This window comes from Molothrus aeneus, chromosome 12 (assembly GCF_037042795.1).
Source record: "Molothrus aeneus isolate 106 chromosome 12, BPBGC_Maene_1.0, whole genome shotgun sequence".
Classification (NCBI taxonomy): Eukaryota; Metazoa; Chordata; class Aves; order Passeriformes; family Icteridae; genus Molothrus; species Molothrus aeneus.
In genome coordinates this window covers 13,571,954-13,597,712 of record NC_089657.1, presented here as the reverse complement: position 1 = coordinate 13,597,712, position 25,759 = coordinate 13,571,954, and the positions used below count along the sequence as shown (strand labels likewise).

At 38.4% G+C, this 25,759-nt stretch overlaps 1 protein-coding gene across 3 annotated transcripts in view; it reads left to right on the top strand.

The window, feature by feature from the left end:
* CACNA2D3 (calcium voltage-gated channel auxiliary subunit alpha2delta 3) overlaps positions 1-25,759 on the top strand; it is a 388,352-nt gene that overhangs the window by 131,990 nt on the left and 230,603 nt on the right. For all 3 annotated transcript variants that reach the window (XR_010784371.1, XM_066557980.1, XM_066557979.1), the window contains exon 5: positions 22,268-22,430. Coding sequence is in view for 2 of the 3 variants with exons in the window: in XM_066557980.1 (XP_066414077.1) it covers positions 22,268-22,430 (163 nt within the window). In the remaining variant the exon portion in view is untranslated. The remainder of the gene's footprint in view (positions 1-22,267; positions 22,431-25,759) is intronic.

The window sequence follows — 25,759 nt, the reverse complement described above, 5'->3', positions numbered from 1 at the left end:
TGCCTTGCACTGAGCACAGTCTGCTGCCCTGGGCTGGACCGCACCCAGCCCTGGTGCCGGTGATCGTATCTCACACAGGACCTGGCACAGACCTGGCACACACAGGACCTGGCACAGAGGGCCCAGCAACGCTTCAGACCCCCCTGGCTGTCCCCATCACAGGTGACACATCTCCTGATGCACTCATTTAGCAGCTGGGAGAACACTTGTTTCCTGCAAGCACTTGGGAAGCTCACAGTCCCACTAAGTCTAATGGTGTTGGTGCCACAGATCAGTGATGGGGTAGAGATGTTCCAAGTGCAAACCTCTCAGAAAAGGGGCAAATCCTACACTGCCTTTTGAAAATTTCCCTCATTTTCACTGAAATTCCCATACATGCAAATATCTGTTGAGGTAGCTCCCTAAAACTCAAATTATTATTTTTCTCCTCGGAAGACCTAAATTTCCAGGCTTTAACTACATGTCAAATGTCAATAATATGAAAAGGCATAATAAGGTGGTGAAATACAAATGGAAGTGTTATGAGAAATTATTCAATTTCTATATCCTCTCCCCTTCCCTACTCTGTTTAATCTCTTAAAATAGCAATTTTCTGCGGATTTTATGGGACCTACATTCATTGGGATCTATTACAGGTTATAGAATGAGAAATCTCTTCAAGATTATTTCAAATTCAGAGAATAAGAATGTGTAGCATGTACTGTAAAACCACTTGAATCCTAAAATATTTTTTCATTTTTGATCTAAATTCTGCACTGAACTTAAAATAGCAGTCCTAAGAGTATCCACAATTAACCCCATTGATAAATGAAATTAATTAAAAAAAAAAAGTAATTCCTTGATAAATACTTTGCTGTGTATTTCTTCCAAATAATTCCCAGTCCTTGATCTTTCTACATTTAGGCAGCACCAGTGTTCCTCTTGAGCAGGGGTTGCTGGGCCTGTGGAGAAATAGAACAACACCTCTTATTTTCTCCTCATCTTCCTAATGTCCCTCTGTGTGTGAGAAGACAAAACTGAGAGGTGGGATTGTTGTCAAGGCCAGTTTGGGTGGATGCAGTTTTATTTTAGCTGGGTGACTCACCTGTGTAAGCCAGGAGAGCCCCTGGTGTGCCGAGATAAATCAGGAGAGGGACAGGAGGAGATACCAGGGGTTTGGGATACAAAGCTGCTTCATTTGCTGCCTTGCCCTCACTCTTCAGACTGCAGCTCAGCTCCTGTTTGACTGATAAAGCATTTCTGCAGTGACAAATCCTCCTCAGAGCCGAGGATGTGCCTGATGGTTTCATCACTCCTGCCATGGCTGCTGCTCCGCGGGAGCGCTCAGCCGTGCGCAGGCACCTCTGCACCAGGCTCCAGGTTAGCCCTGACATTGCCTGGTGAACTTGGGGAGTGTTGCCTTCAGCCCACGTGTGAGGGAGCTCCAGAAGGACAGCATAAAATCTGTGTTTTCTGATTTGGACTTTCCAGTGCCATGAACAGTGACATCATTATATATACACACAAATATATAATGATGAATACAGCAAACGCAGTCTTGCACATTGGCTGGAAAATACATGCTCCAGGCCCAGATTTAATAGGAACTTTCATATTCCATTCTTGGAATATAGAGCCAGCATTTTTTGTCTATTTTGACTTTGCATTAATAAAATGAGGTCAGGAAATCTGTTAAAGTTTATCTTTAAAAATGTTTTCAACCCAGTCACCTTGTTTTAAAAATCATTTCCGTTTGTTATCTGCACATTTAAGTAGATTGTGTTTCCTCGTGATTGAGTCTCTGAAGGAAAGCACTAACAGATTCCTGTAATTGATTATACTTTAATGATACATAATGGCAACTTCTGGTTTCCATTATTGTTACCCTACACGCTGAACTGTAACTGCTGAGATACCAGAATGTATATTGATACACAATTGATTTAGTAACATTTTACTGGTGGAAATGTCCTGCATTAACTAAAACCATGTCTCCACCACTTAGGAGAAGTGGCCATTCACACATCCAGGGCAGGCTCTGTACAAACCTGCAGATGGTTGGTTCCCCCAGCTCTGGCAAAGGACAGCACTGCCACCACTCCTCTGGGTTACATGGGCCATTACAGACGAGAGCTGGCTGTTCTTTGCAATGTTTTGCTAATTACATTATTTTCTTTTTGCTTGTCCTTTTCCAACAAGTGTTCCACTGCTCCTCCCTCCCACTGCCACCCCTGCAAACCCTCAATGGTGAATAAGGTGGCTGATGATCTGAAGGTGTTGCTTATCTTCCTGATTGGTACTACCTAATTATTTATGGCTGTCCCCTGATGGTATAAAACTCCTCCCTTGTGTTTGGGTGAAAAATTCCGAAGCAGAGATTGCTGTGTGTGCAGTGCAAGGGCAATGAGCACAGCTGAGTGCTGATCTGTGGCTCACACTCCCTCTCTTTGCTCACACCAACAAATGGTGCAGTTCTGTTCCCACTCAGCTGCACTGGAGCCCCTGGACATTTGGCCTGTCCTAGCAGAAAGGGCACAGGGAAGCTCTGGTGAGTGATCCAGCACACAGAGCTGGCCTATGTAGGAAAAACAATTTTGAAAAGCTCATTTGAATGTTGCATTTTGCAGGTGCTGCAAAAAGCCGTGGAGCTCTTGTCTTCTCAATAATTATAGAATATGGAAACTTAATAGCTAGAACATTATAATGATGTAAAATTTGTGATGTATCTTCAAAACACTGGATAGTATCATGCAGTGTAGTCAGACAAGGTACTGACTTTGCTTTGCCTTGATTTTTAATTTTCTTTACTGAGAAGAGGATGGTGCTTAAAGCTTGCAATTCTGGCAAGTTGTGCCAACAAATCTCACTTATTGTGTTGCAAGTCAGCAGCTATATTATCAAAGCCCTTTATTTTCCAGGAATTTAAATTTAAGCTTTCTCATAGCATAGACCATATTAAGCCAGTGACTGTTCTTAATCAAGATTCAGGGGAACAAAAGAACTTATAAAACTGCTGTTTGGACTTGGTGAATGTCCATGTCTGGCAGAATCAAAATACTTTCCAAAAATCTGAAATAATTCTGTATTTCAGTTTTAAAAATGAAATTTTTGCTCAAAATTTTGCTTTAAATTCTGAAAACTAAAAGAAAGTCACTTCTGAAATAAATAGACACTTGGGTAAGTTGAGCTCAAATGCAATGAACTTGCCACTACACAGATTTTTATTTCTATTCTCTGCTGCATACATTTTGTAATGTTTTAAATTACATCACTGTATATATATGTATTAGCATTCAACACTTGGATTCTGTTTAATATACGTTAAATATTAGTTTAATGGCTTTGTGTCTGACACTGATTGCAATTCAAATCCTCCTTGCATGCTGTTCTGCTGATAGTAATAGCAGCATTTGTAATGTTCAGTCACTGGCACCCAAGTCATAAACAGTAATATCAATTAATATATACTTATGCTTGTGTGGTTACTCTGTGCAGGGATTAATAGAGAAATTACTTTTACTATCAGAAAACCATTTCAAAGAGATAAAAATGGCAAATGCAAAGCAGATGAAGTTACATAAATGACCTTTTCAATGGTGATATTTGAATGTTTGTAGTGTCTCACAGCAGTTTTGGAATATAATACACAGTTTAATTTCCTGTATATTTGTGTTGTAGAGGAACAGTTTTTGGACTGTGAAGGAAAATTTATGCTCTAGTGCAATGTATTCTCAGCTCAACCCCACATTGCAAAAGAAACCTTTACACATTTCTTTAATTTAAGAAACATGAGTTCCTAATTAGTTATACATAGACAATGGAGGATTTTTCCAACTGCAAAATGATTAATAATACATAATTAAAATGGAACCTGGATCAAAAACTCATCAAGTCTCCCTAATGCCATAATACTGTACCCTTTTCCTAGGCAAGTGAGCTTTCCCCAGGGGATCTGAATGATTCTCTGGAAATACATTCCTGCAAATGCACTGTCTACTCTCATAAGGAACTTCCAAAATTTTCAATGGGGGAAATTTTTTTTCCTATATTTTCAGGTTAAAAGTATGTAACTCATGAGAGTGTAAAGTAAGTTTTGGAAAATCTGGCCAAAAGTGTACACAATGTACGACCATGCTCTGTTAATGTAGTTGGAAGTCAGGTGCTAGTAAACAAGCACACATGAAGAACAAACCAGTATTAGTCCTACAGCTTTACTGAACATGTTCTTAAAAACTGTACCATTTATTCCTGCCAGACTAAAACAAAAATCCCACCTACTTGCCTCTAAGCAAAGATCCTAACACAGCACCCATAAACCGAGAATAAAATCTCTTTATTCCTGTACTTGTTACCCTCCTCACAGCCCCATTGCCCAGTTCCTGTACTTGTTACCCTCCTCACTCCCCCATTGCCCAGTTCCTGTACTTGTTACCCTCCTCACAGCCCCATTCCCCAGTTCCTGTACTTGTTACCCTCCTCACAGCCCCATTGCCCAGTTCCTGTACTTGTTACCCTCCTCACAGCCCCATTCCCCAGTTCCTGTACTTGTTACCCTCCTCACAGCCCCATTCCCCAGTTCCTGTACTTGTTACCCTCCTCACAGCCCCATTGCCCAGTTCCTTTACATGTTAACCTCCTCACACCCCCATTGCCCAGTTCCTGTACTTGTTACCCTCCTCACTCCCTCATTGCCCAGTTCCTGTACTTGTTACCCTCCTCACAGCCCCATTCCCCAGTTCCTGTACTTGTTACCCTCCTCACAGCCCCATTCCCCAGATCCTGTACTTGTTACCCTCCTCACTCCCCCATTCCCCAGTTCCTGTACTTGTTACCCTCCTCACACCCCCATTGCCCAGTTCCTTTACTTGTTACCCTCCTCACTCCCTCATTGCCCAGTTCCTGTACTTGTTACCCTCCTCACAGCCCCATTCCCCAGTTCCTGTACTTGTTACCCTCCTCACAGCCCCATTGCCCAGTTCCTGTACTTGTTACCCTCCTCACAGCCCCATTGCCCAGTTCCTGTACTTGTTACCCTCCTCACTCCCCCATTGCCCAGTTCCTGTACTTGTTACCCTCCTCACTCCCCCATTGCCCAGTTCCTGTACTTGTTACCCTCCTCACTCCCCCATTGCCCAGTTTTGCTCCTGGGGACTCCCCAGAGCCTCAGTGCCAGCCCAGAGGCTGCCATGGGCACGGCACGGAGCAGCTCTGGGCCCTGTCCCAGTTCTTCAATGGGCACAAGCACCGTAACGCTGGGAGCCACTAGATGCCACTCTTGTCTCATCCCAGTACAAGCCTGAGAGTATTTATGGCTGTTTAAAAAACCCAACTGTGCCCTCCCACCCTCAAAGTCCCTTTAAAGATGTTCCTTTGGTATTTCAGATATTTTGCCTTTTTTTTTTCCTCAATTAAACTGAAAATATGACCCTGTTGTTTATAGTTTTCCTTCCCTCTGCTGTAATGCTACACTTGTTTATAAATATTTTAAAGCTATTCCTAGACAATATTTTTGTTGCTGGACTCTTGCATAGCTGTGTTGTGCTCTATCTCATTTTTCTCTTTGGGTGGGATTCCAAAAATTCTGATGTAAGTATTCATCTATGTTTGATTGATTTCACAGCCACTTATGGTGTAAGAACCTCTAAATCTAATTTTCTAAAAAAGTCTCCAAAGAACTTCACCTTTGCATTTTTTTTTTGTATACCAGATACAATAGGAAGCTCTTGAAATTGTTGTATATTCAGATTTTGCCGTTGATAACCTTTTTACTACATTTGTCATGGCATTTCCAAGTGAGTTGCCTGACTGTAGATTCCCCAGTTTTCAGGATATTCTTAGCCAGGTAGCTGAGGAAGAATAAGTGTAAAGATGTTCAGGTTATTTAGGACAATAGAGGAAAAAAATTTAAAAATAAAGCAATCCATCCCTACAACCTTCAACATAACAAAATTGTGCACAATAGTAAACTTAAATTTATTTTGTTGGCAAGACTGGAGCTGTTCTCTTGTTTGTGTGAACTTGATATAGACCTTGTGATTTTAATACTGTTTTCCAGACAGAATCAAATGTTCTTTTTGAGTTTTTAATGACTTCTGTGTACTGTAAGCTACTGGTATGGCAGCCAGAGCTGATGAAGTCACTTGCTTGAATGATAGACAGTACATATTTTGTAGGTAACCTGCAAAAGCTTGTGAATAACATGGCAGAATAAGGATGAAAGATTGTAGGTGTATAAAGACCTCCTGCACTTTAATTTAAGTTAGATTTAGATTTATCTGAGCATTTTCTTGCACATGTGGGATGCTGTGAATTAATACAAAAATTCAGAGGGATAGCTCTATGGAGAAAACCTTTTGTACTCTGCTCAGTTTCACCTCAGAGGTGAGGGTTGTTGGTTGAGTTCTGTGGAGAGAAATGTCATTTTGGAACATCAAAATGTGAGAATAGAGGGAAAATATGTTAGTGCATAAAAATCTATCAGTAAAAACAATTATTTAAATACAGTAGAGATATCTTTATTGAGCATTGATAGACTATATGCCAATAAAAACTATTATTCTCTTCTTTTTAAGAGAAAACCCAGAACTATTAGTGGTTTATAGAATTAAAAACCACACTGCATGCTGACCAAAGTCCAGAGCTAAGGTTGCCTGTGGAACCTTAACTTTATTGCTTCCATATCTCTGAATAATAACTGTGCAACTTGAAAGTTCCCTTTTTGTCATTTGCAATGGAATGATTTAATTTATTTAAGTTTCTGTGATGAACACTTAATGCCTTACACGTGTAGGGAAGGGTATAGTCCGTGACTCAGCGCCTGAGTCTGTAGCTGCAGCCTGTCTGCACTGCTGCTCTCAGGAAGCTTTTTGTGGGCATTAGCAAAGGCTGACCTCTCTGTTTGTATACAATGTCTTGACCATGCAATTGTTGAAGGGCAAGTTTAGGGATGTGGTTAAATAAGTCTGTAATTTCATTAACTCGCTGGGGACCGCAGCAGTTATTTCTGAAAGGTCACTCTGTAGTTCCGTTCTCCTCTACTATCAGATCTTTCCTTTGTAATCTCTTCCCAATAAGCTCCCCATTACTTCCCTTTCCTATGAATATTTAAGTGGTGGTGGTGAAAAGAGACTCTGTATCAGCTTTTCTGAAGCACGTCCCCATGTGGTGTATCTGGAGAATATAAACCCCTCACAGAGCTCTACTGGCTCACAGAAATGGGAAAAAGTGTTGAATTTCCTTCTGCCCAGGGGATAATGCCTGGCAGTTCCATTTGTCAGGAGTAATTCCATGCTCTTGCTTGGAGAGCTCCATGTGAAGGGTTTGCAATGCCAGTTTTGCACCATCTGCAGGATCAGCAGCTCTGGGGACAGGCACACACGCTCTGACCCCACAGCAGCTTCCCCACACCACATCCATCCCCACCCCTGTGCTTCCTGAGAAGTGTCCATCTCCCATGGGAGCCCTGCTGCCCACAGTGTCCATCCTCACCTCTCCCAGCAGCGGGGGCACAAGGACAGCACACCTCCTACATCTGCTGCTGTCACTAAAACCAAGAACTGTGAGTATCCAGTACAGTTTTCCTCTCTGGGATGATCTTCAGGTGATGTCTCCTCACCCTGACATGGGCAAGTTGCCAGTGTCAGGAAATGTCTTGTTTAACAATACATGTCCTTGCTTGTTCCACCTTTGGGGTCACTAAAAGGAGAAGGGGCAGCTCTGTTATGGGGTTTCCAGTCCTGCAGCTGCACCCCAGCTCCTGCAGTGTTTCTTACAGTCAGGCTGGGGGCAGAGGGAGCTGCCTGCAGGGCAGGGCTGGCTCGGTGGGCTTGCAGCTGGATCTGCAGTTTCCTCCTGGGAAACCTCGGGCACAGCTTGTAGGGAGCCCCAGAGTGGGAGAGGACTGTGCCATACGGGGATAAGAGGGTGTCTGATGTCGTGGTGGGGGCTCTGTGCATATTTTCCCCCCTAATTAAGTAAGGCTTTTTTCCTTCTCTTCCAATATTAAGTCAGGATGCTTTCCTCAGATGTAGAAGGGCAGACATTTTGAAGGAAATTAGTTTTAATCTAATAAAGTCTGTTCCAGAACAGAATTTGCAGTAAGCATAACCTTTTATAAATAAAACTGAAAAAGTAAAAAACCACTGAATTTAAGAGAAGAGAGTGTACGTGACATGTTTTTTTGAGTAAATCCTGGGACAAGGAGGTTTATTCCCCCATTAGTGTAGGTATATAACTTAAGTGCCAGATAAATATGGACTAAAAATATAAAGTGTGGTTAAGAGAGATTTTATTTTCGGTGTTTAGATCCCTACATATGTTGAACCTCATTGAAAAATAGTTACTACAGAATGACAACAATAAAATAATCAATGAGCTTATGGATATAATCAATGATCTTTATATTTTTTAGCTGACAAAAATAATAACCTTGTTAGAAAGGGATTAGGGAGAGTTTACATTAAAATCAACATAATGATAGTTATTATCAGAGTAGGAAATTATGATTAGAACGAGGAATGTATTATGAGCACTTTTAGTGTTATGTCATTTACAATATAATTTGTTTATTCATGTTTTTTTCTGTTCTCAATGTATGGAATGCTTCTTTTTAGTGAATCACAGTAAGAAATGGGCAGCTCAGGACACTTTAAAGGGACCCTTGTAACTTACTGCTGGGTAACATGATCAGAAAAACATGAATCCAGGGTTTCTCTGACATCCTTTGTGGTCTGTGTGGTCAGCCCCAGGGCCATGAGGAAGCTGCTGGCTGGGGTTTTGATAGCAGGTGATCTGTGTAGGATAAGGCTGCCTCTGAGGTCAAAGGCTCTCTGATAATAATTCTAATTAACTTGGGCACAGTCCTGTGTAGTCAAGGTAACAGCTTCCAGCTCACTTTTTTCAGTCCCTGTATTAAGAGAGTTGCTGCCCTGGCTTATGCTGTACAGCATAGTTAGACTTGATCACAACAGAGGTCACACCGAATTTAAAGCCAAATGTAAGGTTTGAGAATAAGAATTAAATATTTGAGTCACCCAGGCATTTATTTTTTCCATTTCACTTATCTTTTCAGGAGGCATGTGGAATTTTGGGCAGGGAAGAACTAAAGTAATAATTCCTTTTCCCATGCTTTATTCCCTGTATCACTTTTCCCCTCTGTCATCTTGCTTTCACTTAAATTTAATTTTAGTGTGGTGAAATGCACACCAAATTCAGAAACTGAGCATACATTAGGAATGTATTATTCTTGCTGATTGCAGGTAAGTAAACACCAGTGAGGGACTGTGCTTGCCAGCCCTTTCCAAACCTTATGTTAGAACTTGTGGAGCCATGCCAAGCACTGATGGACTTCAGCTATCATTAAAAGCTAAATTTCCATCAGATTTTTGCTAAGGTTCACAGAACTCCTCAAGCAAATTTGAGCCTCATGGTGGTAGTCTGAGGATTGATTTATTGTTGTGTATCAAACTCTAAAATGGTTTGGGTTTCATGTTTTCAGCATGACAAGTAAACTTGGAAGCTCTGATCCTGACGCATAGCTGAGTGCAAAAATCCAGAGTGAGCCAGGGTAGAAATCAAAACTGGTTCTTCTCAAACCATGCAGATGAAACCTGCAGATTTTTTTCCTAGAAGTCTGTACTATGTGCCTTTCAAAGGACTGATAATAGCTTGTTCTTATTTTACAAATATAGACAGATAAGAGTTGGCAAACACTCTGGTGAGAAAGAAAAGAGAATGAAGGAAAATAGGTAGGAAGAAGCTGCGAGCCAAGCATCCCCAGAACCATACTGTGAAATGATATGGCTAAAATATGTGCATGGTAAATAGTGTGACATTGAAAAATGAAACATTCAGTATTACAGCCAGAGGAGAAAAATGCCAGCTCCAAAATTGGGTTCTGGCAGTATGTTCAGAGAGTCAATAGGCATGTGCTTGATTGCAGTTTGGGTGGAGAGAAAGGAGATTCACAAAGCTCTATTTCAGTTCTTTCTGTATTTTCCCACACTATGAATTAATCACATCTAATACTAATTATATACTTGCAACATTCTGAATTCCTGCATAAACTGTGGAAAAATGTGGAGATGCTTCCAAGACTGGAGCAGCTCTAACAATGAATCCCTCGATGTGCTTTTGCAACTGTTTGCTGTGCGTCATCTTCAAACCCAGTTATGTTCTGCAGATTTACTCTTCTGTACTTTGATGGTGATTTACACTCCTAGGGAAGCAGTTGGGTGAAACCATGTCTCAGAAATGTGGAAGCTTAATATAAATAAATGAAAACCAGGTGCTTGATTTCAGTGAATCACAGCCTTTTGATGTTTATAATTTCAACACTTGATTGTCCCCAGCTACTCAAGCTCTGTGACTCATGGGGATGCTTCAGCTTTTGGCTTGATAGAAAATGTAAAACGTAAGGTTGGGGTTTTTTAGCTATTCTAGGATGCTAAAAGATCTGGATCCACACAAGTGGGAAAAATTCATACATACCAACAGCACGTAAGGAAACTGTCTAATCATTCTGAATTAATGATGCCCTGATTATCTTGCCTGTGACCATGAGGCCAAATGAAGAGTTTCTCCAGGCTTTGAGATACAGGCAGGTGTAATTATTTTGTTGCTGTTGAAAAGAGTAGCATGGCCTGACTACAGAGGTGAAATTATTTCAGGAGGTAAATCTGAGAAAGTTAAATTCTTCATGTTGCTAGGATTGCTGTTGCCTGGAATTAGTGTGGGAAGGTTTGATCCACAGGGAACCCGGTAGGGAGCTGAAGTGCTGGGATCAGGAGGGGCAGGTGCTGCACTCAGGTGTGGGCAGTTTGAGCTGCTCTGGGTCAGAGTGGCCTGTGGGGAGCTGGGCAGGGACTCTGGAGTGCTGCTCTGTGCTGCTCAGCTGGGACAGATACTTCAGAGGGCACAGAAGTACCAGAGATGCTCTGAGGGGCAGGCAATGCCGTGGGGATTTTTCATCAGGCAGTTTCAGCTCTGCGGGTATGACAAATGTGATAATTCCCATCTTGCAGCTTAGGAATCAAGACTGATCTCTCTCATTATATATATTTTTATATATATATATATAAATATATATATAATGCTGATTTTTGGTTTGTTGTTTTTTTTTCCCTGCACTTCTAACAAAGTGATTAAAGAACAGTATCTAATGAAAAACTGCATAAGTTTCAGCAAGATTTTGTTGCAGAAAGACATAGATAAGCTTGATTTTCTGGTTTGAAGTAAAAGAATTTGCTTTTGGGAGAAGGAAAAATTGAAGTGGGAGGAAAAAATTTTGAGTTTCAGAAACAAGATTAAAATTTCCCAACTTCATTAACCTACTAAATTGCAGTTAATAGCAGAGACACAATTAGTAAGACTCCAATGAGGCTGGTGTAAAGTAAGTTTCTCATTTTTATTCTGATTTTTTTACTTCTAGCAGCCTGGTGATAGATACATTTACTACTCCAGTTTCCTCTGAATTTGTTATAAAGTAGATTGAAGAAAAGTAGAAAGAATGAATCTCCTCACCTGTCATCTTGCAGCACTTCAGCAGATCTGCCCAGTGTGATGAGGTGTACAAAGGCTGTCTCTGGAATTACTCTAAAGATTTGAGAAACAAGACTATCAGAGCTAATTGGGAAAAACATAATTGAATTAATCTTGCTGCTTTCCATGGAGAATCATAAAGCTGGCTGTATTTTCAGGGCTGTTTTCTTTTTTGCTATTTGTTAGTATTTGCCTGAGTCCTGCCTTTCAGTAGTTACTGTGAGGCTCAGGTAGGAGAAAACCCAACTTAACATCTGAACTTTGGATGATGCCAGTGTTGTGTGACCCTCAGCACTGGGATCTCTCTCTAAATGTCCTTGGTGCAGAGCAGGCAGGTGATTTTCTCTTTGGCCACTGCTCACAGGAGAGCCTGGGAGCTGAACTCTGCCAGAACAACTGCTACAGAGAAGCACTAAAAACCAGACTTATTTCACCTTCTCTGGCACAGTCACACACAGGATTTGGGGAGTGGGTATTAAAATGTGCAGATGCAAACCCTCCTAATTCTTCTGTACATAAAAGTGGTGTTGTATCAGATTAGCCTCTTAGTCATGTATATGCTCCAAGATAAATGGACAGCTATTGTTTTCAGCTGCAGCACCCACCATTCACATCAAAGTCTCTGCATAGCTGTAACAGAGATGAGAAGCTTTTTTTAGTCAAATGTGTCTCATTTCCTTCAAGTATTTATGGCTTGTCACTGTCAAACTGAACCCAAGATGCTGACAAATATGCAAGTCATTTGTAAAGCAGTTAAAGTACAGGATATACATAAGTAGAGACATTCTTCTGATTAGAAAATAATCTTGTATTAATAATAAGTCTTCCTGTTGTAAAATTCTTTCTAAATACAGTAATATTCGGAATGGGAATTAGAGATATTTCAGGGATGACATTTCATTATTTCCAATCAGCTTTACTATAAACAAACCCTGCAAATTTTCAGTGTCAGCATATAGCTCAGGTAGAACTAAGCTCATATTTGTGCTCTGAGTACCTGAATGTTTGCTGAGGATTTATTCATGGCATATTTCTGTTTCTGGATGATGTGTGTTACATTAGGCATTTTGAATGGTATCCATTAGCATAAGCCTTTCTGTCTTTGAAAATATTTATGTCACTAAAGTTTATAAGTCTGTTTTAGGTCTCTGTGTTTGTTTAAAGTACAGATCAGTAAATGGCTGAGATGTGTGTTACATTTCAGGGTTTCTCCATGATACGTTGTAGGAATTGTTGTTCAGATCCCTGTGTGGTCCAGTCATGCCATATATTATTTCAAAAAAACAGCTAATGACAAGCTATTGCTTAATGAAGTGCTTTCATGGCACCTTATTTAGGAGGGAGGATCTTTTTTTCTGGCACTTGGAGGCTTTTGCAACAATATCTACTGTAATTTCTCCCTTGGAATCTACAGAGTAAATCATCTGTGCAGTGAACTTATGTCCAGGAAGCCTGAATTAATAACCTCTGGGTCAGCTTCACAAATTTCTCATTATTCCAAATACCTTTTCCTGTTGGCTAAGCCTTTTGTTCAAGATGACACTGAATTGCAGTGGTTACAGATGGCTTATGACCTGGAAAAGGCTATTGGCAATACAGGTATATTTTGTCACAGACTTAAAATGAAGCAAGCATGGGAGTAAAATACATTAAATGTACTAGTTATCCATGAAAATAACCATTACAAACAGTAAATATGTTTATATTTTTATTAATATTGCTTTAGCTGTGGCAATAAGCTCAGGGCCAACATATTCAAAACTGATAAATCCTTTTTATAAGGGAGTATATTATATTAGCACTAATCTTTATTCCTGCAATAACTTTTTAAAGGCAATTGAGGATTTTCCTGCCAAGCATAATTAACAAATTTATATAATATTTTATGTTCATCTCTTCTCCTTCAATGTAGACAAATGCAGAGGAATTTATATATCTGTATATAATCTTTTCCATTAAGAAGATTAAGAAAAAAATGCTATTTGCCCTTAAAAATATCATTGTTCAGATGATGTCCTGAACAAAAGATGCAGGATCTCTGATAAACATCTGGTAGGAATGAGGGCTTCTTCATGGTTTTTGTTAGATGAGCACTTCAGACTCATTTGTGACTGAATGATACTGTATTTTCTCTTGTTATTTTCAATTTATCCTTTACTAGAGAGACAGGAAGGAGCAGTGAAATAGGAAATTAGGATGTTTAGAGAGAGTAACTGGAGAGAGCTAAAAATTTTTTTTTTAAACTGTTTAGATGGCTGAGAGGCCCCTGTGTGTGTGATCTTTCCTGCTGAGCTGAGGGAAATGCACAAATACAAGATGTACCCAGTCTGGGCTGCCCCTGGCTGCTGGGGGCGTCCCCAGCTCTCTGCAGATGTTTCATGCAAAGCCCATCTTAGGAATATTTCTTGGATTCTTCAGAGTCTCTGGGAGATGTTATCTCTCCTGCATCTTGAACTGAAACTCCTCATGATTGTAAACAAGACAGAGCAACGAGCTGGATTGTGGGGCAGATGATTCATAAAACCACCAATTATCCACCCCCCCAGATGGATTCCAAACTAGGAATTTGCCTCTGGTTGACTTAATTTGCCTGATCAGCTTTTCTACAAGTGTTTATCTGTTTTAATTTAGAATAGATAAAATTGCCACACGAGCTAGAGCTGGAACATGGAAATGGTGGTAGTGTTTCTGAAAATCTCAGTCCTCTCTGCAGTTGCATTCTTAGTGTCCCTCTGTGCTCTGATTTAACCATAACCCTGAAGCTGTGTGTAGGATTCCAATAGCAACACAGTCCACAGCTCACTGAGTATCCCAGTAAATTGTTCTGTGAGTATCTGAGAATTTAATATAGTGAAGAAATAGTTGTCCAGACTCCAGATAGTTTCATGATGTTGCTCTGACAAATTCAGTTTATGTAATATGTTCTTCTATTGCTGCTGTTATATTTATCATTGTTGGCCTGTCTTTGCTTGATGTGAAAAATGGTTAGAAGTTGAAAACATAAAAGATACAGTTTTTGTATTTCATAAACTTAACTCTTGGGCTCTACCACTCACTTATTCTCACAAGTTCAGGATGGGAATAGTGTGCAGATGTTCATTTTACCTACACAGATATTTTTCAATATCCAGGTTCTTAACTTACCCCTCTTTCCAAGGTCCTTTGTCTCCCAGCTCTCCCCCTAGGGCAAATAAAAACTCAAATTTGATGTAAACCTGCCTCAGCTGGTTTATGTGGATTCTGAATTTCTGTATCTAGGACTCACACTTGCTGAATGGAGTCAAGAAAAAACTTAGTGTGTGACATGAAAAAGTATTTTCTTTGCTTCTTTTTTTAAACTTTATTTGTACAATCAGTACAAAGCAAAATTGTAGAGAATCAGAGAAGTGTATGTGCATACTCTGTGATACCCTGTGAGATTATTTTAAACACTTCAAACTTATTTTATGAATAAAATAGATGCCATTGTCCTTCCCCCTTTACTCTAGAGACATGTGTTTCTTTTATTAAATTAACTCATCATCATGGTTTTGTTATTTCAACTGTGGGCTTAGCTGACCAAATTTCTATATGGCTTGAGAGAGTCATTAATCATTTGAAGAGGATTTGTATATGTTCAGTTGCTCAACATCTCATCTCTCACTTTACCCCCATATAAATTCAATAATGTTGCACGTGTTCTTTTGCTTTCCTTTTTGTAGTCAATAATATTAATTTAACCTCCTGTGTGTTGGTGGGTGGTTGGAAGTAACAAAACAAAGATGGGATTGTGGTGAGCCCTATGAAATTCTGTTCTGTTCTAGTTCTTCACTATTTAATTATTTTGATTATCCCCTGTTGGTCTGAAAAAAATAAATCTGGTAAAGTACATGTTTAATTCATCATTCAGGGCCACGGTTAGTGTTCAAATGTTGACTGCTGGATCAGAACTGCTTGTTGCTTTCTGTATTTTTGGGAGCAGTTCTGAGCCCCCAGCCCAGCCCAAGGTTACAGACAGGCTGTCCTGTCCCTGAGCATGCTGGGGAGGCTGCACAGAGCAGCAGTACATGCTCACTGCTTTAGACTGAGGAGTCTGGGTTAAAGTTGCTTCTCATGGGACACAGAGATGATGCAGAGCTCAAGAAATATTTTTTTCTTCCTGCTTGGAAGTAGGAATGAGGCACTTAGGGCATGTGATTGTAGAAAGGCACAGAGAAGTCACATAACGTCTCTGCCGATAATTGGAAGCAGCCTTGAGGTTGTCATCAACCTGAATGTGTCAGATGAGCTGAATATGCACAGAACGACACTGATTTCACTTTAAAAGTTTTCATCTTATCTGTTTAGGAAATAGTTTGCTTTTCTATCTCTACAGCACGTTTTAAACTGTATGGATGGTATTTTTTTAATGTTCTATATTGAGCACCACTCACTGGTTACCTCATGGTAAAATGAAAAACATCAGAATATATTAGTGCTTTGAATTTGAAGCAAGTCTGCCATTTTGCTCTTCTCTTTTACAGAATTATTTTGCAGAAGTTGTTGGTCCTGCTTGTTGTTCATTAGCTTGGTATTAGCTGTAGGGCTTTCAAGAGAAATGAAGAAATCCTGTGATTCTAGCTAGTAATAAAAATGGTATTAAAATGAATTAAAATCTAGCAGGTTTTTTTTGCATCTGTTAGGATATACATATGGTATAATTTGTCTGAAAAGGTCAGCCCCATAAAACTCGTTTGGGGAATATTTGAGCTAGTGGAATTTAGAAGAAAGGCATCCTGACAACCTGTTGGCATGTTTTGCTTAATCTAAGTATTCTGCATCTGTGATTTGGCCACACCTATATTAGTAGAATACTACTTCTAACCTAAAAATAAAATGAGACATAGTGAAGGCTTTTAATGCTCTGAAAATATTATGAATCTAATAATGGCTTACTGTGTAATGTTTTATCTTGCTTTTCCTAGTTTGAAAAGGGAGGATCAACCCTGCTGCAGGATGGAAGTAATTGTAAGCTTGATACAAGTATGTGTTCAAAAATGTTTTAGCATCCTCAAGCCTTCAGAAGTAGCTGTTAGTCTTCTCTTGTTTTCTTTGGTCTTGCAAAGTTTGTCCTTTTAGAGTGACAAGTTTTAGGCTAATTGCTGCTGCTTCCAAAGTATTGTTTAAATAAAGCCCAACAAACCTCTCATGTTTATTAGTAAGAAAATCGAGCCACTTCTAATGGTCTGTTTCTGAATTGGAGCAGTAAGTGTAGACCCTTGTCCATGTCCATCAGGAATGGGAAGAAGCATCCTCAGCTGCAGAGCAGAGCCCAGGGAGCTCTGCTGTGCTGGGGCCAAGGTGGAAGAGCAGGAGGAGCTGAGAAGGAGCTGCCCCAGCCCCAGCAATGTTCCTGTCCTGTTCACCCAGCAGTGTGTGCAGGAAATTACAAGCCTTAGCCCAGGGCCACACTGCCCTACTGCTGGATTTGCCAGGTGGGGATTTTTGCCTTTTCACCTTGTCCCAGTGTTGGACAGTGACTGGGCTGCAGGTTTTGCCTGGTCATTGGCTGGGCTGCAGGCTCTCTGAGATTGGGGATGATTCTGTGTGCTTGAAATGCTCAGCCTCCACAAATGCACAGACCCTACAATCATTGTGCTCTGGTTGCAAGATGATTCACTTAAGTCATGAAAGTCTTGTTTAATGTTGCTCTAGAAATTTTCATTACATTTATTCCATGGATTGCTGCATCTCTAGGATCATGGTCCCTGGCTCTGAACTCACTGTTCCACGCAACTGGAATCTTTTTAACCTACACGCACTGGGAGAAGGGAAAAATTAGCATGTCCTCAGAGTAGGGATTTGTTTTGGTCTTTAGCAGAAAGTATTCCTTAGAGGTTTTTTATGTGTATGAAAATGAGCACACTGAATATTTGCTCTTCTAAAAAAAAAAAAAAAAGATAGCTATCCAGTAAGGCTTGTCAAAGTGTTCAAAATATTACACTAAAAGCCTGTTGCGTAAGTGTTTTCTCCTTCCTTGTTTTATTTACTAAATTTTAGTGAACAAAGAGTTTTTGTTCAGTCTTGTGACAAAGAAGGGACTCGAGAACTTTTGCATGTAAAAGTAAATATTTTTGAAGTTATTTATCTGTAAAGCAAAAGGAGGCTTCATCTGAAACTTGTAACCTAAAGTGATGTTTTTTAACTTTAATGGATGATTTAAAACAGCCATCAGAATAATTTGTACATTCAGTGAATCAGTTAATCCTTACAAGTCTGAGACCTTGATGTCTTATCAATTTACTGCTACAATAGGTTTTATAATATAATGAATTATTATTTATTTCTCCTCTTTTATGGCAATTTTAATAGGGTAATCATATTGGGACGGAATGTATAGCCTGGGGGAAGGTCATCTTAATTTGATTGTGTAGAAAACAGATCAGTTTTTTTTCAAGGATGCAAGTAATGTTTCTGTACTATTTTCATAATTAAAGTGGGACTGAATACAACTTTTCAAATCCCAGGTGTTTTTTGAGCCTTGCTGCTGAATAAAGACATAAAAAAGAGGGGAAAAAAGTGCTGGATGTTCCTACAGAGGAGCAAGGAGGAATCTTTAGAGAATAATTGGAAATTATGAAGATTGTGTCTTACAACAAGAGATGCTGTTTTCTCAAACATAAAAGCTTTTTAAAATTCAGAAGTTTTTATTGAATGAGGCTCTTTGCTTTTATGACCTTATATGCTTGCTAAACAGACCAAGTTATTGAATACAGGAGCTTTAATCATATGCTTGAAAACATAGATTCCCTTACTGGACAAGTGCCAGAAGAGATTTTTTTGTGCCTTAGAAAGAGAGATGCATTCAGATGTTTGTCTCTTCTTTAACTCAAGTACCAAAATGGGCATTGCTGCCTCCAGTGTGTTGTCAGTAGGACAGCCTCCCTCAGAATGGATCAATTTCCTCATTTTGCTTTTCACATATCATGAACCTTTCTGGGCTCCTTAGAGGTGTCTCTTATTTGTCAGTCTTGAGAAAATGAACATTTTGTCTTTTTTGTTTAAACTCTGATGATAATAGCTATTTTGTTATAGATGTTTCAAATACTGTGCATTTCTAGCTGTCTGTGCTATTTCATGGTAGGTTTTGCTTTCCCCTTAATTTTCCACATTATTTGCTGCTACTTCATTTTCTCTGATGCTCTAGCCTTTTGAGGTTCAAGGCAAATGCCATAAACTTTCCTTAATTTAATATCTTTCGGATACATTTAGCTTTCTCTTCAGATGAGCTGCAAAGTTACAGAAACACTGTGAAAATGGTTCTCGAGTAGCTAAGAATTATCAGTGTAATCCAAATATTGCTCTAATGTTGGCTCATTAGTGCAAATCATTCCTATTTACACCTTTCTGGTCCTCATTGCTCTGTGAATGAGACTTTTTTTTGCTGTCTTGGTAAAAATTTCTATAGTGTAGGAAAAAAATAGAGCAACCTAATATTGTGGCTTGTCTTCTTTCATGCAGTTAAAAACCAAACCACTTCATTTTGAAATGGAGTGATAAAAAGTGATATTTGTTTGCTCTTAAGCCAAATACTCTCTAAGTTGCAAAGGCGGTTTCCATTATAATTTATAATTTAAGTTTAATAGTAAACATTTATGTTTAAATAAATATGCTGTTTACAATGATAAAAAATACTTGATAAAATATTTAGGCATAGCTGGATATCTATTTACAGAATAATAAATGTAAAAGGCAATATAGAATATCAGTCTTGTACAACACTGCAATTATGTGAGATTTGTGCAATATTTTTCAATACTGCACCTAAATTACTGAAGTTTTGTTTCAGACAAGTATCCATTGTTAAGATGCTTGTTTAGCTGAGACATCATGCCAAAATAAGTGGCTAAGCTGGAATAGAGAACTTTGAAGAAATTTCCTTCTTACCTTGCAGATCACTTCTTGCCTCCAACCTGCTCCTGTGGTTCTCATTGCAGGCCACAAACTTTGCACTTCCCTGGTTTTACTATTATATATTTTGAACAAGTTATTTTTTGTCATAATTAACATGAATCTTTGGCAGCCATCCTCAGTGAGCGCACAGCACACGTGTTTTCATTGTGGATGAAGATATCTTTGTTTAAAACAAACTTGCTTTTGCCTGTCAGCATGAATGATGCTGTAAAGCAGTTTTGTGATCAGTTCTGTAACAGCCCCATAAGTCTTTGTCTCCTGTGGTTACAGGGGATGGCAGAGCAGCTCAGGGTTCTGCAGACTGTCAGCAATGGGATTATTTGGGGTGTCTCAAACGTGGGCAGCTCTCTGCTGGGGCAGAATGGTCCAGTGCTTGTTCTGGACTGATCCCTTTATATTGGCTTGCACTAGGAAAACTTTACAGGGGTAAAACTGAAAACTGAGATTTCAATTTGCCTTTTCTTATTATTATGATACAGTGTGGGCTTTCAAAATGTCATATCAAACATGCAGAATGATGCAGATACTGCAAAGGAACATACGAACAGGAAACCTCAATGTATTTACTTGAGCAAATCTAAATGCATCAAAGCCAAAGAGCTGATTTTTAGTTCTAATGGTTCATGTAACAGCTGACATGAAGATTTCCTCTCTCACCTGCAGGTCTCTAGGTAAGGTTGGAGTAAACTCAAATGTTGGACAAGTCACAGTAGAGCTGAGTCTGCTCCTAACCTGGATAATGACCTTGTTATTTATTAGACTAATAACTTTCTGGTGTGTTATATTGAGTGCGCTCAGAACTCACCTAGTTAAGGTTATATCAAAGACTGACCTCCATTGACAAGATTAAATTGAAGTAATTTTCTCAAAGAGCTTAGGTAGAGTATTTGTGTTGTCAGCAAACAGGATTTTATCCTCTTTCCCTTGGGCTTTATCTCAAATGCAGTGTCAGAATGCCAGATGGATTTACTTTCATATTTTTTCTTCAATTTCTAATATTCTTTCTATCACCTTTCAGCTGTCACACTCAATAATTTCCTTGGAAAGGAAGAGCCCGAAAGAAGCCATTGTATAACAGCTCTGCTTAAATGCTCATCTTTTTCAGTACTATTTTTGAGCTGCATACATTACTGAATAATCCTTAGGACTTGCAGGACTGTCTGAAATATGCTATTTTTGTAGGCTTCTCACTTGCAAAAAAACCCTCAACAAGCCAAAGACAGCCCCCCCACCCCAATCAAACAGAAAAAAAACCAAACTAAGCAGGAAAACATTAATAATCTATAATCTGCAATAATATAAGGACTACTCTATGCTACAATTTGCTTTTAAAAAACCCCAAACATAAATCATATTTTTGTGTATACACTGGTAGAATTGAGAAGAGCAAATACAGACTCAGAGAAATATACAGACTCAGACCAATAAATCAATGAATACTAAATCAACTGAAGAAAAAAATCAGTCCTAAATATCCTTAATTGTAAAATAAGTGGTTTCTTTTTTCCCTTTTTTTTTTTTTTTAATATAGCAGATTTTGGTATTTGGCTAGCCTTGCCACTTACAGAACTTGATGAAAAAGGTTGCCTAGTAATTAACTTCTTTGGAAAAGGGAATAATCCACAGAATGAAATTAAATAATGCTTGTTTAGAGTGTATTTCAAGTACATACTGACACCCTTATTTGAAATTTTTCCATTTTTCCTTCCATTTACAAAGTATTATAAAAGTCATGGGCAAATAAAATTTACATCCTTGAAATTACCAAGTCCATATGTGAATTTCTGTAGAAATTATTCCATGGCACATGCCTTAAGTTCAGTTCAAGACGAACAGTATATCACTGCATATTATAGTACAGAATACTTTATCCTCAAATAAACATAGATTTCTGTTTAAATATTATATGCATTTACTCTCAAATGGATATTAGGGCAGGAACTCATATTTAAATTAATGTGATTCTTCGAAGACACTAAACTTTGGCCTCCTCCAATTAGGAAGCACATCACAAAGTGTTGCCAAGGGTTAATGTATTTAAGAGGTTAAAAAATAGGCTGTACTGTTTGTTGCTTTCAAAGCTTAGTAAAATTTCTGGTTAAACTAGGTCATAAAGATATCAATAATTTTATCTAAATTGCTTTTGCTTGTCTGGTTATAGTTCTGTACAAAATAGGCCAAATACTCTTCAGGAATCTTTAACAGGCAGACAATTATTTCTTGTTCAAAATAAGTCACTATTAAGCTTATATATTGAGATTAAAGTATGCATATTTTAGAAGGCCAGCTATGATGTGCATTCCTAAAATTCAGTATAAAGCAAATAATTTTAGGAAATGTCAGTCAGTACACACTGAGTACATATCTACAGCTGTAGTTAATACTCCCGAGAAGTAAAAACACTTTTAATTTGTCAGGGACTAAGTTCAGCACTGACAGCAGTTCTTGATCTGGTTCAAGTAAGCTAAACAGAACTCATAATTAAGTAATAATCCAGAAAAATATTTAAATTTAGAAAGCTTTGTATTAAAAATAGTACAAATATTGTTTATGATTAGATCTTTTCTTGGACTGCCCTTAATATTTTCAGGGCAGCCAGAGAACTGAACCAATATGGGGTTTTCTTGAGATGTATTGATAAATCTGTTTTCATAAATGTACCTGTATGAAGAGTATAAAGGGAATCTGAGAGAGGACAAAAACTTCTTGTTCTAGCAGGACATGTTAATCAGTGAATTGATAGATGTTCTAAACCATTCAAACCTCATTTTGATGCTGAATGTGTGTTCTGAATAGGGAATGTGGGTTTCTGTTGCAGTATGAATACTTCAACGCTGTGCTCATAAACGAACGAGATGAAGAAGGGAATTATCTGGAGCTGGGGAAGGAGTTCATCCTGGTGCCAAATGACCACTTCAACAACTTGCCTGTGAACATCAGTCTGAGTGATGTCCAAGTACCCACCAACATGTACAACAAGGGTAAGAAAAAAGCTGCTTTATTTCATCATTCCACTAGCCAAACAAAAGCACACTCTAGCTTAAAAATGAAGCTATTGATTAACTGTGTATTATCTGTGTTTTCCAGTTGGCAATAATACTGAAATTTTCTAGGAAAAAATGTTTTTAAGTGTAACAGTTCTGTAATATCTTTTGTTTTGTGGCAGTTTAATGAGGTTAATGATTTGCATATGAGGTTTGCATGAGTTCTGTCATAGAGTATGGCAGAATATTTTTATTCCAGTGAATTATTTTCCAGAATCTTCAAATCATTTCAACAGAGCTTACATTGTCACCAGTTTAATTCTATCCTTGCTGAGATTTAGAATTGTCTTTGAAAGATATAGGATAGGTGGAGGGAAATGCTTTATTAGATTCACGCTCTCAAACTTCTGAGAACATTTCTAGCAGTATGTGTGCTATTCTAGCTCTATACACAAACTATGCTCTGATTTTTCAGATAGTATTTAGAAGGAATAATTTCTGTTCCCCTATTGGATGCAAGTGCACATTGTACAAACAGCAACATTAGGTGTTAGAAGTGATGGACTTTGGTCTAAAAATTTGGAATGTAAACTAAACTCAGATGTACATTTACTCATTTTCCTTTTGCCACTTCCCTTTAATCAGACAGCAGGAATTTGTATTTTTGCAGTGTTTATGCAGCACCTATTTATTTTTTTCAAGCCAGTAATAAAAGAAGAAAATTAGAAGGGAAGTGCCAAAGTTTCCTAACAGTATCTACAGTATATTTGTCATTGGTCTCTAGAAAGCTGCCTTGTCTCCTTGGCTGGTTCCTCTTCTGTGCTTTAACTATACTAAAAGACATCTAAAAGGACATTAAATGTCTTTTAATGTCTTAATACATTCCAGGCTAGCAATCTTAATACATTCCAGGCTAGCAGTTGTGGTAATTCATGCAAGGATATTGTGTAATAAGGCAAATTAATTCAGCTAAGTTGGTCTGGTAAGAGAAGCAGTGGATATGGCAGCTTCTTTTCAAAGTTAGGATTCTGACTTGAGAATCCTGAGAAGCCAAAACTCCTACAATAGTCTTAAACCAGGGATGAAAAATAAATCTTCCTAGAGAATATTTGAAAGGTTGTGAAATGATTAATGCAGGATATTTTGAAAAGACTTGGAAAATGCTTAAAGCTTTTAAAGATACCAAATGACTTTTTTTTGTGCAAGTGCTAATAGTTATTTCATCAAGCCTGTCTATAAATTAATTCATTCCAGAATTGCTTAGGAGGAAAAAGAAAAGGAAGGAATATAGAGGTCAGGCAACCGTGCTTTTCTGGAGAAGGAAATGATCCTGAGTAGTCAGTGAGAGCAGTAGAACTAAAGAACCTTCAGGTGTGTGATATGTGCTCATGCTATGTAGTGAATGCATTTTATATGCTGATTTCTTATAGTTAAAGGCCAAAGGGCTGGCTACATCTTGGCTTGGCCTCTCATACAGGGATTTGCTGTAGCTATGGGCAAGATGGAGTTCTGTGATGATTCCTGTTTCTACTTTGTGTAATTCAGACCATCCAAAATTGTCACTTTATGCAGCTGCAGAAAAAAAAAGCATTTTTTAATCATTTTAATATATTCAAACAGCAGAAATCTGGTTTGTTACTGGCATTTTCCTTGCACATGAACATAATAATCTTGTTTGGAGCCTGTCAATGTCTGGAAATCGTTCTCTTACCAAGCAGAGAACTATATACTTAAATTTTTTGTTGCCCTGTTCAGTAATGCAGAGGGGTGATAACAAGTTAATTTAAACCTAACCTGAGGGTACAAGCAGTAGATATTGATAGGTTTACAACCAAGTGTCTGCAGAATACTGTTTCTCTATGAAGAGCCTGCTGTTCATTTCCAGGTTATGTTTTATTTTATTGAATTACTAGGGAGAACCACAGCCAGAACTCACAGTTGAAAACAGACAAGTGTGATCACTGAATAGTTAAACACAGGGTTCTTGAGTCAACATGGAAAAAAAATGAACCCTATTTGTAAGCTGCTCCTAAACTTTTTCCTTAAGTTTGTTTTTTTTAGTTGTACAGATATTGATAATTTGCAATGGGTTCAGAGAGGAGTCACAGGACTCATCAAAGAATCAACAAATGTGCCACGGACTGAGACCACTGGAGCTCAGTTCATTTAGCTTATTCAAGAGATGATTAAAGGCTTAATTAGTTGTTCTGTAGCTAATTACTAATACCAGGCTCTAAAATCTGGCTGCCAAAGATTGTAAAAATCATGTGGCTGAAATCAGGTTCCATTAATTTGCAAATTGCACAACTGTGGCCTCAGTGAAGCTTTGGGAAAAGGTTTGGCCTGGTCAGCTTCCATGATCACAGTGATGCTGCCCAGCTGTGGAATCACTGAAGTGCACAATCCCTAAACTGGGCACTAAATGAGGTTGGCTTAAAAACCTTGGCACATAAACATATTGCTATTCTTCATTTATCTTCTGGCTCTTTCAGCCTCTTCATAGAAAAGCTTAAAAATATTGATGGCAACAACAGGATTAAATAATTCTCATTCTAAGGACACCTTCAAGTTTGGAAAATACAGAGCAAACCTAAATTTCATTACATTTATGGTGAAATCAAGACAATGAAAATATGATAAACATCAAATCTATGTCTGTCACTGCATTCTATTTCTTCTCTTTGAACACAAAGTGTGCTCATTACCCATAGGCTCATTGCCCATAGCCACAGGATTTGCAAGGCACTATCTTTTTAAACAATTAATAATTAATTAATTAAGACATCTTGTGATAACAGTCTTGGCAAGCAGTAGTTCTTCCATCCACAAATTTTGCAATTATCAACTGTGTATAGATTTCTGAAAGAAAGCAGGGAAAAGGTCCCTAGTGAATTAGTCATATAAAAATATTCATAGAGGAGAAAGAAGGGATGAATGAAGGCATGTTTTTCACGTTAGAAGGAAAGTTTAATTTTTGGAAGTACAGAATCAATCTGAATCTGGTTTGGGCTATGCAAAGGCAGAGTCTAGGTGTAAATAAGGCACTGTTTCATTCAGCTGCTGGGATCTCTTATTAAAAAAGTTTGTACTGGTTACAATAGAGGCACAAAATGAGTTTCATAGGTCTTATTTTTTATGTCTTTCTATTAATTTAGAATGTAAATTATCTGGGATGTGCTGCTGTCTTGGACATACCTTCCATGTACCCTTCCACAGCTACACATTCTTAGGATACTCAGATACAACTTTCTATCAATCAGTATATTTTAAACAGCTATTGTAGAAGACATTAGCACTAATGAAAAAAATTATTAGTAATTTAAAGT